Source organism: Oxyura jamaicensis, chromosome 14 (assembly GCF_011077185.1).
Source record: "Oxyura jamaicensis isolate SHBP4307 breed ruddy duck chromosome 14, BPBGC_Ojam_1.0, whole genome shotgun sequence".
NCBI classification, from domain to species: domain Eukaryota; kingdom Metazoa; phylum Chordata; class Aves; order Anseriformes; family Anatidae; genus Oxyura; species Oxyura jamaicensis.
Window position 1 is genome coordinate 10,107,140 of NC_048906.1, and position 14,283 is coordinate 10,121,422.

The window sequence follows — 14,283 nt, forward strand, 5'->3', positions numbered from 1 at the left end:
TCTGTGGTCTTACAAAGACCGTTCTTCAAAGGAATAATAAAATGGAAGCCAAATGCACCCGTTACTAAGGAAACTCTGAGCCAACTTTTGATGCAGCTCATTTTTCCCAGCACTCCAAGTAACACTGAGCTGCTTGCTCTCTGTATTCGTTTAATTAGCACGTTTGATTATTGGATTGCAAATGTTACTTATTGCCTCAGTGTTGTCTAAAACAGCAAGAAGATCAATGTATTAACATATTCATGAAGGAATCAAACAACAGGCCATTTGGGGAGGATTTTTGGGTGGGAGCAAGGGGCACAGTGGGAAATGAGGGAGGGAAGGAATGCATGGGATGTTCACACAAAAAAAGTTCAGATTTTTTTTGCGGGAGTTGTCTTGTGTTCCTGGCTTCCCATTCATTCTTCCCTCTCCCTTGAAGCCTCCGTGAGTTGTCTGAAAAAAGTTTTGACTTTTGATTAACCCCCTGGATACTCATTAGGAGAAAGAGTCTGAAATACCCCTGTAAGAAGCATGATAACTTAACAATGATAAATGTTACAGTGATAACATTTTGCATAATTTCTCTTCTGATTAATTATATTCCCAGTGCTGAGTGTTGTGAAATGTTAGCAAACCATCTGGATGTCAGAAAACTCTAGAACAGAACTGCTCTGGTTTCCACCCTAATGCTCCTTTACTGGGACATGCCTGCATGGCAGCATCCTGCTGCTAACATGCTCTCTAATGGGCTAGGATGTGTTTTTAGCCAACAGTACATAAGCATTCAGCTGCCCAACTTTCCAATAGAAATATTTCCCACTATATTATCAGTAGCACAAAAATGAACAGACAAAAAGACCATAATCAGGTAGGTACATTTTTCTTTTTCATAGGAAAAGTTGGAGAAAGAAAAAGCACAAATATGTTATATTAAATTTTGGGCTCCTACCTGTCAGGCAAAACTTGTCTAAGCAAAAATGTTGCATGCAAACCTGTATGTTTTCTATTTTCAAACTTGCAATGAAAATACATGAGTTAAATGAGCAACTATCATGGAGTGATTATTTTCTTACTGTATGGCTTCCTTCTATTTGCCACTTTTATTAACATTATGAAAGATTTGGGAGTAACGCCTTAAGAGCCATTGCCCTGAGCACTTTAAAACACAACATCACTAAACCCTAAAAAAAACCGTGTGAAACGAAGCACGGAAAAAAGGTAAAAGGTACAGGTTCATGGTTCAAGATGGAAGTAACATACGTGCCTGCCTTATACACACACATATTTCAACTTATGTTAACTTCTTACCTCTTTCTTCCTTCTTTTTATCAGTTTCATTCCATATTTAAGCACACAATTCTGCTGTTTTTCTTTAAATAAAGAAAACAAGATCTCCCTTCTGTTCCAATAAAACCAAACGTCTTAACCAAAATCCTCCTCATGTCCAAAACCAGTATCTTTATATTTTGTATTAAGATATTATGAAGTATGCTCAGCATGTCTCCTTAGGGGAAAAAAAATATTGTAAAACTTGAATCTGCAAATATGTCAGTCCCCTGGAGAGCCCTCAGATCATTAAAAATTTTGGCCCTACTGATTGGAAACAGGAGGAGATTCAGAGCTTGGAAATTAGGCTGGCTTTGGATGAGTCTTGGCTTAACGATTATATGGTAAATTACGAACAATATCATAAGCAATTTCCATTGTTCAGTAATCCAAATAACGTATTTTTTTTATAGATACAGAGAAAATGACACTGATGCAGTGATGGCAGGCTGGCAGGAAATTTTGAGGGACTAGCACACTCCAGGAACATGAAAGCAATTAACAGGAAACAATGGGAACAGCATGGAGGAGTAGCTGTGTACTGTATCTGTCTCCACGGCATTCAAGTTTCATCAAACAAAGCTAAGGGATTTGGTACAATATTCTCGTTCAAAGTGTGTTCCACCTGCCTTTCATCCCAGAAATGGCCCCTATTAGGATGGATAAACAAAGGATGGATCTTAGCAGAGCAAGACTCTTTTTAACACTGAATAAATCTGGAGCACATTACACTCTTGGTTTAAAATTGGCTCAGTGTGGGAGAAAACCTCCAAGGTAATTCTGAATTCTGTTTCTCTGTTTTATTCAAAATAAATTCTGTATTTTTCTCCTATGGCAATACCTGATCTTCTATTCCTTCAGCAGGAAAAATTCAGGTTGTCTTGTATATACCGGCAATTGCAAAATGGAATCCTTGTTGTTTTAAAGAGTTTTTCACTTTCAGTTCTTTACTTTTCACTCAAAGTTTTAAATTTCTTTTGCTGCATTTGAGAGGTGATTAGATTCAGTTGATAATTTTGACCTAAGAGGAACAATGAGGCTTATAATCTAAATCTAAAATTCCTTGAAAACAGTACCACGTAAGTTAAATTTATTTTTTCTGGCAGCATAATGATTAACAACTGGAAACAAAAATTCAGAGAGGAAAATTCAAGAAAATACCTGCTTTATGAAACTTTTCCATTATCTCTTGACGAACCATTTTTTCCAAGTTGAAATAATCATGGTCTTCATCGGGTTCTCTCAGAAACAGAGGGATGTGCTGAAATACTACAATATGCTTGCATTTATGTTTTTCGGCAACAGCCAGCTGCTCATTAAGCCACACATCCTGGGCTTGCTTTAACTCTGGGCATTTGGAAGAATCGAAGTACAACTGAGAATTTAGCACAAGAAAGAAAACACCTCCAACCCAAAAGCTGAAGTAGTCATCTCCCCAGCTTTTGCAATAATCATCTATTGTTTCTCTTGTTGGAGTATTGCCAATATCATGATTTCCACTGACAAATACCAATGGGATATCCTGGTCCGTGTTCTTCAAAACGTTCTTTAAATCTCGCTCTTGGTCCTTTCTCCACTGAGATCCTATAGAAAAAACAAGCAAACAAAGAAGTTTTATTGTTTATGCTAGCTTTTCCTAATTTCATTGTTTGTTTTAGATAATGGAAATACCACATATAGTAAGAAATATTTTGTATTAGATTTGTGATCATGGTAATACGCAGGAACATAGACTATGTCTTCACTTTAATATGGTATGTCCAGAAAATCCCTTCCCTCCTGCTTATCAAGTACTCAGCCTTTTCTGAAATTCTCATTAAGTGAGGCTCTGGATAGGAACCAACAGACAGTGCAGCAGTAGGTGATCTAAAAGTCAGTTTTTTGCACCAAAAGCTTTGGGGTCCAATTCTTGTCATCTATAGACTGGCAATCTGGTGAAAAATGCAGCCACATTGGATGGTACAAGTCAGCTTTAAACAAGGATAAAAACCAGGCTTTAAATCTGGTTTATATTTTATATGTCAGTGCAAAGGAATTAAGTCTTTTTTTCATTACAAGAACTACTTTAACAGCAAAAATGTAATTAGTGTCTTGTGGTGACTTGTTTATATGATGAGTCCACTTTAATAATAAGCATAGCATTAATTTCAAAGAAAGGCAATTGTGTACTTTGCTAGTTTTTCCTTCATCTCATTTTTACATTAATATGCATACCCAGACGTTTACTTTTCTGGTTTTCTGAAATTTGTCCTTCCCTAGGCAGGTTTAATTAATTTACAATCACTAAACAAATGTAAAAGTTTTTTTTTTTTTTTTTTAGTTATTCTAATGATGACAGATTTTTCAGTTTTCTAAAGAGTAATCTTTAATCACAGAGGTCACTGATATGTCTACTTTTCATGAATTAAATTGCACATTTATAAAGTGCATTTTGCCCTGCAATACAGTCTAACATGGGCTTATTTCACAAATAGTAACAGAATTTGTTAACCAAGAAATTTTAACAGGATTTTCACAAGAACTCTGAAATCAGAAATATAATATAGGTTTGGGTACAAGTCCATGCAAATCGATTATCATGTATTTTTAGGCCGCATTCTATTTTTGTAACTACGCATGTATATTATATGCAGAAATGTATTACGGGGACTCCATTCATATAAATAGGAGACGAGATTTTTTTTTAATCCACTTTTCTTGAAAATCCTTGCAATTAGTATGTTTCCAAACACTGACCCTTGGTAACTCTTACTAGTATTTCGATTCCTTTCCTATACCCCATAAACCATACACCTTATTGCTGCTACTGGAATCTTACGGTTTGAGAAAAGTACTGAAAACCAACATATTCATATAAATATAAAGACAGGTGTGAGATTTGATAAGTGGTGTGCCAGTTCAAAGCAAGACAATCCATAGCGCTCATCTTTAACTGCAGGACCAGGCAGAACATTATCATAGCAAAATCTCTGAGTAACTTGGAAATGCTGGACATACAGCACTAGACAGTATCTAGAAAGTAGAGGGTGGCGGGTAGGTTTGTAGGGCTTGTTCATGTACCAGGAGCATGGTCAGTTTGGGCCATCCTTCCAGTTCTGGAAAATCCTTATTACTCCTAGAAATGAACAAGGCAAATATGAAAAAACAGGACCTGTTACATGGAGGAGCTGGATTTAAAACAAACCATAAAATAAATCTGACGTACTTTGTTGCCCATGGGGCAGGAGGCCCAGTGAAAAAGCTGCTTGCCCTGCCCCTCCTTGCCTTCCCAAGTGAAGAGCTGGAAATTTCAAGCTATAAATACAAAAATGTATTCCATGTGGGAGGGAGGTGGGGAAAAGGCGAGGGGGAAGGCTCTATTAAGAGATATGTAAACACACTACACCATGCTAATGTACACGCTATCACTTTGGGAAATTTAGCTAACAGTTTCAGAGTATAAAGACATTTATGCATAAGTTACAGAAATAATTTGTAGAATTATGTATATGTCTTCCCAGTGGTGAAATTCAAGCTCCAGAGACTAACACTTAGATTAGATTTGTCGACAGCAGGGCACTGGTTCCCTCATTTAATGCAATATTATTTCTATAGCAACAGGGAGACATATTCAGTGTTTTATTGCAGAAAACAGATTGCTCAAAATGGAAAACAAGGTCTCTGTCCAAAGAGTCTAGGAAATCATACTAAGTAAAGATTATTTCAGGACAATTACATTCTGGCTTGACCTTTTCTTGGTAGAAGGTCAAAACAACTTCAAAAGAAGAGAAACCTTCAGAGACAAAGGTAGGAAAAGGAGGAGCAATGTCTCTGTAGTCTTTGGGACAGGGCTAGCTATAATAATTAATCATCCCAATGATTATGAAGAACATTTTTATGTGCCAATATATATTTCTTTAGCTTAGAGAGAGGATTGGTTGGAGGCAAATTGGAAGAAAATATAATGCCAAGAGGCAGTGTAAAAAAGTAATTTTGGGAAGTGTCAGGGTGGATAGAACCGAAATTCATTTCTGTTCTCTTTAACCTGGCATCATGTGCGGTGACATTTTTAAATCCCAAGCTACAATATTTTGTCTTTATGTTAGGCTCTGTAAATACAGTCTTGCCCCAAGATAAACAAATTAATAGCGCATAAAGGACAGTGTGGCTTTTAGGAAAAACACAAAAGTGAGAACCGGTGCTGGTGCAGTTGCCTGTAATTCTCCACAGCTTCCCAGCTGATCAATTCTGAAGGCTGAGCGATGTGAACAGGAGCATGAAGGTGCAATGTCAAAGCCTCTGCTGCGCTGCATCTTCCTGCTGTAGGTTACGTCGCTGTTTGCCTGTACACTTGCAATGCTCTATCTTGCATTGCTTTAAGGAGTAAAGGCAACCTGCCTTCGCGCACTGGAGGAACAGATTTCAAGAAAGAATGTACTTCTAAAGCATTTTTGCTGAAGCCGGCTTTAGTCAGCACAAGCAGAATTCAGATTATTCTGCCAAAGAAATAATCCTCTTGCTGATAATCCATGCTGCAGTTTACTTTGGTATTCCAGACCGTGCCTCTATAGCAGAGTATTGGGTTTAATTTTTATTTTGGATGCCCTAGCTATAAAAACAATTTGAAACAGTTTGTCCCCAGACCGCAGCACTGCAATGTGTGCTGTCTGCAGTTCTGTATCTGAGACAAGCCTTCACTGAAAGCAACCTCCACCACCATCATCACTTACCCACCCTGCAAGGTATTCAAAATACCTAACACCTGTTTGTTTACCAACATGAATTAGGAGAAAAAGACTCCCAAGTACTACCCCACCTCTGCCAGAGGACACAGGAGAGTGGAAACTGCGGGTGCATCAGCTTGAACCTCCAATTTTGTGCTGTTTTTCAAGAGATGGAAATTCCAGTGAGGTATTTAGATATCTTTTGCTGAACAATCAAAGCTATTGGTCATAAATTCACAGAGACCACCACCAGAGAGAGGTCAGTTACTTAACCTGACACGATGACACCACATTTCTCTTTCTGACGACCTACAGAGAAGTCTCTTCCAGTGTTCTGCTTGGCACAGACCAGCCCCGTAACTGCAGGGCAGAAGTGCTTCAGCTCAACAAGTGATGCTGATGTTGCTGCTGCTTCTAAAGCTCCTTTGGGGGCTGGTTTTCCTCAGGAGCCAGAACAGTCCTATTTGTCTACTTCTTTTGCAAATCTTGGCACAGACATTACTGTGTCATGGTTTGCTACAGGAAAAACAACGTGGGTGAATACAACCAAATGTCTAGTAGTAAGTTTAACCTAACAACTGGCTCTAGAAGTCTGGCAAACGGGATCCTAACTGTGACTTCGTACATATTTACATTGCCTGCACTGAGTTAAGGCGTCTCTGAGTCTCTGCAAGGCCTTTGCTTGGCTGAGGACCAGTGCAGGCACTTTTAGGGCGAATACCAAAGATTCAGCCAATTGATCAACTCCTTGACTACGAAACATGAAAATCCCGGCTCCTGCCTAGGAGCACTCACCCACCAGCCTCACACCATTCTCGTATTTGCTGAATTCCTTTGTGAACCTATCAAATTCACTGACCTGAGAGAATATCCCCCCCAAAAGGTGGTGCATCGATTGAATCTACTTTTGAAATGGGTGAACCAGAGAAGGTTACAGTGAGGAGAAAGAACCTAAGGGAGGGTAACAAGGCGCGGGATGAGAGCATGCAGAGAGGTAGCATAACTTGCAGGTTTTGTTGCAAGTACTATATTTCTCTTGTTGCCTACTTATTATCAGCCACCAGAGAGGCCTCTGTTTTCCTCTACTTTACCTGTTCAGAAGGGGAAAATTACTCTCTAAATTACATTTAAAAAATGTAAAAATGTAGCATAATTGTTTTCTGGATTTCGGAATTACTCAGTCTCAGTCTTCCATTGTATCATACAAGTGTCCTAAACCTTTGAGGAGTTGCAAACACATCCTTTTAAAAGAAAAATGCAAATTTTCAGGTAGCAAAAGAAGAAAGTTAAAAAGAAAATTGTTTAACTATGAGCTTTTATGCAAGCAACACTTTTGAATAGAACTGACGTGACAACTGCAATCTGGTTAACATCTAACCCAAGAGACAGAATATCACAGAGCAGGTAAGAGCTAAATTGCAGGTTAAAACACTACACAAAACATCAAATAGAAATAGTAACTATATCTGATAAAAGCAAAATACAAAATGTCAAAACATCACCAATGAAAATTGAATTAACAAAAGCATTGGACCCATTCCTTTTGTAGCTTACAATGAAATCAGGAGAACTACTGACACCAGAAGGCAGATAATTCTTGATGGGAACAGTCACACGATTGCTATAAACCAATGACAGATTTGTGTTTTCTCCTGGGCCTTACAGTTTGTCTTTGTATCATCTTTGCACCACAGATACCTAATCAAAGAATCTGATTATTTTGGACTCTCCTTTTCTTGAGGTGCTTGTCCCTTTGTGGTTTTCATGACCGTCTGCAGTTGTTTGACTCCTTTTACGTGACATTTAGAGGACTTTCCCTAGTACTATTCCCTAACTTCCTAGGGAAGACGAAAGGGGAGTCCAAGGCTATACTCACAGCATGCTCCTTTTGTAAGTACCTTCACAGAGGCACATTTAACCACTGCCTCTATCTCTCTTTGTGAGAGCGGTCTCCTCCTGTTCAAAATGGGATTGCCTTTCATCTCCATAGCTGTTTTCGACACCTGGCTGTCAACTCCAGCTTAGCAGGGCTACAGCTAAGCTCTTACAGCATCCCTCACAGCAGCTCTCTGCTGACCCCAGTGACAGCCCCATTGCTGTGCTTGTTATCTAGGCCCCAAACCAATGGTATCCCAAAATGACACTGTATCTTACAGGCTTTTCATAGAATACACAGGACATTGATATAGAAAGAAAAGAGCTAGCAGGCCATCCAATTCAGTCTTAGTGGCTGTTCCTATTACTCAGTCTGTACTCTTCATTATTTCTTGTTTTAAATTTAAATTGCTGTTTTTTTTTTTTTTTTTTTTCTCCCCCCTCTAGCATCTGCCATAATGAAGTCATGCAATACACTGTACCATTGCCAATTATTACATGCAAGAATAAGCTGATCGATTTTAATAAACCCAGCATGGTCACATTCTGAAATAGGTTTTTCTGGCTTAGTCTGTGCTGTAATAGCCAGAATGCCTCCTCTCTCTTCTTCAGACATACATGTTTCTAATTTCAAATAGCCTAAAAACATTATTTTTATGGCATGCAAAAAACATTTAATACACACTTAAAGATCATGTAAATATGACTATATACTCACTCCTGGACGAACTGCCTGCTCAATCTAACTTACAAAATACCTCATCTCATTAGTTCCCACTGAAAAGCAGGAACTGAAATACCCATTTGTCTACAGCTGTAAGCAACTGATTTTTTCAGTACATTAGAAACAAGTAATAGTCTGTTCTGAGCCACAAAAAGGGATCTCGCTAAAGAACTTCCCTGCATGAAAACACAAATTAAATATATTTTATATCTCTGGGCATTGAAACAGGAAGAAAATTTAACTCTGGTTTTAACTAATAATTAACAATTACTATATTAAAGCAATGACAACCCCCCTAAAGTGAAAGAGGCTGCCTATTAGGGGCTCAACTTATCCTTGGGTTTCAGTGAACAACATTAAATGTAACGGCTGCAAACTCTGACATTTTTCTGAGTTCCAGCCATGCAGGTGTCCACTTAACAACCTAATTCATGGAGTTTACTGTTCTGCCTTCTGCTGTGAAAATAAGTATTATGCTTCCTTGAAGTCCGAATCTGCTCTTCTGCCCTTCCTCATCTCTTAGCTGTTCAGAGCTGTCCCATCAGGCACAGGCCACCACTGCCTTTGGGTTTGTGCTACTGATGAAATCCTGACAAGCAGAGAAAAAAGCTGCAATGTTACAGAAGTTGTAAGAACAAACTTACTAAAAACAAGTACAAAAGGTAGAAAATTATTGTCTTCAGTAAGCGTTCACTTTTAAGAGACTGAGCAAGATTCTAATCTTTCACACTTTCTTCAAATGATGGCCTGTGAAATATTACAGCTTTTTCAGACTTTCACAATATTTACAGCTCCATATTCAGTAGTTACCAACATGACTAAATAACTCTTTGAAATACTAATCCCTTAAGTCCAATGAAGTTGTCCACACTGTTAAACTGAGAAATGCTTCTAGTAAGTGGGTACAATTACTTAAAAATAAATGTGCTTTTCCTGATGTCTGAGGCATTGTCTAGCCTTACAAATACATCTTTGCTACCAGAGCAAGCGCATAACAAAAAGGCAGTTAATATCAGCCAGAATCAATGGCTTAAACAAGCCATTTCTTCTTTAGAAAATGCTCTCCTAACCTAAATAATCCTTTGCCATTTTTGTCTTTGCACTGCACCCATGTTCGCTATGGGATGTTAGAGAAGAGCTTACAGCAGAAGCAGGCAATGTGCCATGGGCAGAAGAGCCTCAAACGGGAACTGGATGCTTTAGCCCAATGCCTACTCATTAAAACCATGTAACTTTTCATTGACTATGTACGAGTTGGCAGTTTGGAAAAGACAGCTTTGTTCAGCTTGATTAATCAAGTCAAAATGATGTGGGCGAGATCTTCTGCCACTGACTTCCAAGGAAGAAGAACAAAATCCTTTCCAGTTCAGAGGGGTGGAAAAGCCTGGAAATGTGCCTTTGAGAAAGCACTCATGCTTACGCTAGAAAGCCTGTTGTGTTCATCTGCTCTGACAATACCTGCACAACCCAAAGAACCGATTTTGTGCAACTCACTCCTTCTGTATAGCACATGCAATTCCAAGGGAAAAAAAATAAATGAGACAACAGAGATTCAAATAGAGATATATTAACCATAAAACAGGCCAAATAAATAACTCTTTGTGGATGTCCACTCCATGTATGTATTTTCAAAGGTTCCTAAGCTAAATGAAAACTTTCTGGACTGAGAAAGAAGGAGGAAAAGGAATTACAGTTGGAGTTTGAGAGATTAAGTTTTACTCTAACATGGAGAAAAATCTAACTATGCTTCCATACACATATATAATATGTTATATATCATCTAGTACAATGAAAGAGTGTATGATTTAAGACAATTGTGTAAATAATCATGTTTCAAAGATTTTCATTCAGAGAGTTATGGTTAAAAGGATTCCTCAGATCAGCTGCAGAGCAGACCACAGATTATGGCCCAAAATACAAATAAGTATATACTTGCTCAAGTTAAACACTTTCTTCTGACTATGGTATGTTTGCAGTATGAGAGTAAATCATATTGTTGAGCAGATACTCTCCATGCACAGAGAATATCTCATGCTTCCCTGCTCTTGGGCTGATTACAGCAAATTAAATTTCACACTAAGCAGCTTGGAGGCTTTGAATGCTCCATTACGTTTTACTAGAAACAGATAATTACTATAAAATGTTTATTTATGCAACCACAGTGACATTTATTGAAATTGGTACTATTAGATGTTTGACAAATACTGTACTACCCACCCAGTTAAGAAACTGGGTTACACTACTAATTGACGTTTGGATACAGGTTTGGAGAAGAAAATAGCCTAGAATCCTTTTGGTTGGGCTCCATCACACCCAGCATATCAAAGTTATCACTAAGCTGCAACAGCGAGAGAAATGGATGCAATGAGTTAACTTAGTGTATGCTACCCTACTGTCAGAAAATTAGACCATGCTTAAAAACACTGCTCATGTAATTTCAGATGACAGTACAGAAAAAAAAAAAACCACAATAGTTATCAATGAAGTATTTATAAAAAAATTACTGAATATTCAACAAATAGAACTTTAACCTATAACTTCTTCAGTATAAACGTTTCAACTCCACTGCTTCTACCTCACACTTGAAAAGTCAATCTGTGCCTTTTCTACTTCGTGCTCTATTATAAATCTCCACTGACAAAGATTCAGGAATTGGGATTTAGCTGACAATTTTGCTGAAGCCGCATGTGGCAGAGCTGAACACAGCTGCCTCCTCCCCAGCTGTGCCAGGCTGATGGGAGTTTAAAAAAAAAATAAAAAATCAAACCACACACAAACTTGCTTTTGTTAGTAAACCAAGCAGCCAGTTCCGAAAAGGGAGGAAAAAAGGACAAATATAGTAAAGGTGACATGCCTGCAGTCATTTTTAAAGCTGGAGCCATATTTTAAGCATTATTTCTGTAGACTTTTTTTTCTTTTAATTAGCTCTGTGTTTGTTATATGAACAAATCAAACATCAGCATTTGTGCTCTCGCCTTCTACATGAGGAAGGGAAATCTTTTAAGAATTACTGTATTTTTAATTAAAATTAAGCCTTTATAAAATATCTCCTTATATACATGCTTCCCTCAAGGGCAGGCAGAGCAGCTTAAAGTTATCTGGCGAGTTTTTTTTTTTTTTAAATTACGTTATTGTTGCTTTGTTTTAGCAAAATGGGTTATTTAATAGTAGTTTAAAAGCAATAACAAAAGCAGTTCACAGCCAAATTTACTACAAAAAAAAAAATATCACTTTTTGAGGAAGATATTAAGCATTATCAGGCATTTCTTCCTTTGTATGATGCCTTGCTAATTCGCTGTATGTAACATTAAGAACTTGTATGGGACCTGACTTTCCCTGTAATTTATTCAGTTCACAAACATATAAATGGCAGTTTGTGCATTTGCATACAGATTTCAGCCTTGCATTCGTATCACATCTTGTGCACAAAAGCCACCAGCAGCAAAGAGCTCCAAATCTCCAACAACTCAGATATTGAAATGTGACCAAGATGGTTCGTATCTGATATAACAAAGGATGAGTGCAGCACTCTGCCTCCTGGAAGGGATGTCAGGAGATCAAGAGAAAAATTTACAAGTTTGTACATTAAATGCATGCGAAATGTTTGCTAAAGAGGAGGATGAACATTCACATGCAAATGACTGCAGATTTTATTAAATATAACAAAAGTTATGAAACTCAGTATTATCTCAACGACCCCTTTTTACTGGCTCCAAACCAAAATCAGGCAGAACTGCCTGTAAGGCACTAAGCTTCAACTCCTACCGAAGCCAAAAATTCACTAATCTTTCCTAGTCAAGCCCAAGGCTGCTTTTGAAGTAAGAGAAATTGGAGTATTTACAATAGTGAGGTACCTTTATCTTGGTTTTAAAGAAAATGCTTTGACCAGGACCATTTATGGTATGTACTTTCCTCTTGGTTTAGAAAAATGAACAAGTTGAAGAGTTTTCTTAGAGTTACCCTCTAAGGTGGAGGTTTGCAGCCTATGTTTTAATATTTATTATCTATAAAAACTGGAGTTTTGGAGGAAGACATATTCAGGGACTCAATATTTAACAGAAACAGAAGACAGAAATATTCTGAACTGCAACAGTCACACATCACATCTGGGCCCTGGAAAGAGGCTCAAGTTAGTAATTCTCTCAGGAGGGGGAATGCCTTAAAACGTTACAATGATTATAACCAGAAATGAAGCCATACCGCTGTCTGGACAACAGAGCCATCAGCTCTGATGCTCTTCAGCTCTGAAGCTGTCTATTCTGAACGTAAATAACTTCACTCTCTCCAGCGTACGTGTCAGGGCTTATAAGAGGTACTGATTGTATAAAAGCCAGTACGCCCAGCTCGTCTTGTGTCCTGATCATCAAATTGTCAAGCAGAAGTCAAATGGAGAAATGCTGATTTGAAAATCATGTCCGTTAATTGCTGCCTAAATTTGAACTCAGAATCCTAACATTTGGCACCTGCTCTTGGAAAACTTAGTGCATATCATTGCCTCTATTATTATACGGAAAAAAACACTGTTTGTATGGAAGACAGGATTACAGAATGGAGTACATAATTTTAAGGACACATGTAGCTGGCAGTTTTACTTGCTTTTCACATAAAGCACATAGCGCTGCCCAAAATTGTAATTAGCCAAATTGAGTTGCTAAGCACTAAGGCTTTATTGGGGAGTTAGAGTGACAGAGGAGCAAAAATGTGCAGAATTTGAGGGGAATAAACATGCACACATGCTCACGGCACTGTACGCAGTGGGGGGGCACTGGTTGGCTGGTGAGATGGTCCTAGAAGTGTTGGGGACCTTGGAAGCAGCAGTCAGAGAGTGGGGAGCCAGGCACACCAGTACACAGCCAGTTCCCACAACAAGCTGGTAACGAGCCTGGTAGGCCAGGATTGTGGTCTGGTGAAGCCAGCATAAAGCACATTAGCAAAAGGCTGGTGGCCTGTGTGTAGCAATGGCAACTACACCAACCTATATGCAGCCAGTCTGTAATTGCCTAGGATAATTAACATCCTCATTAAAAAAAAACTGGGAGGTAACAGGAAGCTAAGAAATGGCATTCCCAAAGGAGTATGGGTTTCACATCAATCCTGGCCAACATATGCCTGTACCTGGCTGTAATGCACCTATGGACCAGGCTACAGAAGGCTGTTCCTAAAGGTTCCATCCCTCTGCAGATGACCAGTGCACATCACAAATCTCTTCCTCCATCAAGACCAGCAGACAGTTGTTCCTTCCTTTTGACAGTGCCTGAAGTTCTATTACAAATTTAAGACTAATTTTCTGTGTTGCCTCAGCCCATGGATTGCTGGTGGGTTAAACAGCAGTTGTTGCTACACTGCTATTCTTTTTAGCACATTTAAATTTCACAGCAAGATATGGGGAAAAAATGTAACTGCCTCAAGTAGAATTTAGACATTCATACTCTAAAATTTGATCTCATTTAGCTGCAGCCTTACCCCATCAAGTTCCATATAGGTGTGCTTCTGTTTTCTCCCTGGAAGTTCCTCTGGCACTTGTGTGTGTGTGTGTGTGTGTGTGTGTGCGCGCTCACAGCCCCAAATAAACATCAGACCACACAGAAAAAGACGAAGAAAAAAGAAAATGTGTAGCAGACACAATCCTGGAAGATCTTACAAATCTAACTGGCTCTAAAGAGAGGAGACACA

General features: G+C 38.5%; 1 protein-coding gene across 4 annotated transcripts in view; it reads right to left on the reverse strand.

Annotated features, from left to right (window-relative positions):
- CPPED1 (calcineurin like phosphoesterase domain containing 1) overlaps window positions 1–14,283 on the reverse strand; it is a 51,452-nt gene that overhangs the window by 18,353 nt on the left and 18,816 nt on the right. For 2 of the 4 annotated variants that reach the window (XM_035339377.1, XM_035339376.1), the window contains exons 2-3: window positions 10,183–10,273; window positions 2,470–2,892 (exon numbers count right to left, since the gene is read on the reverse strand). In XM_035339377.1, the coding sequence (XP_035195268.1) occupies window positions 2,470–2,892; window positions 10,183–10,273 (514 nt within the window). The remainder of the gene's footprint in view (window positions 1–2,469; window positions 2,893–10,182; window positions 10,274–14,283) is intronic. The other 2 variants (XM_035339378.1, XM_035339375.1) reach the window with 1 other exon arrangement.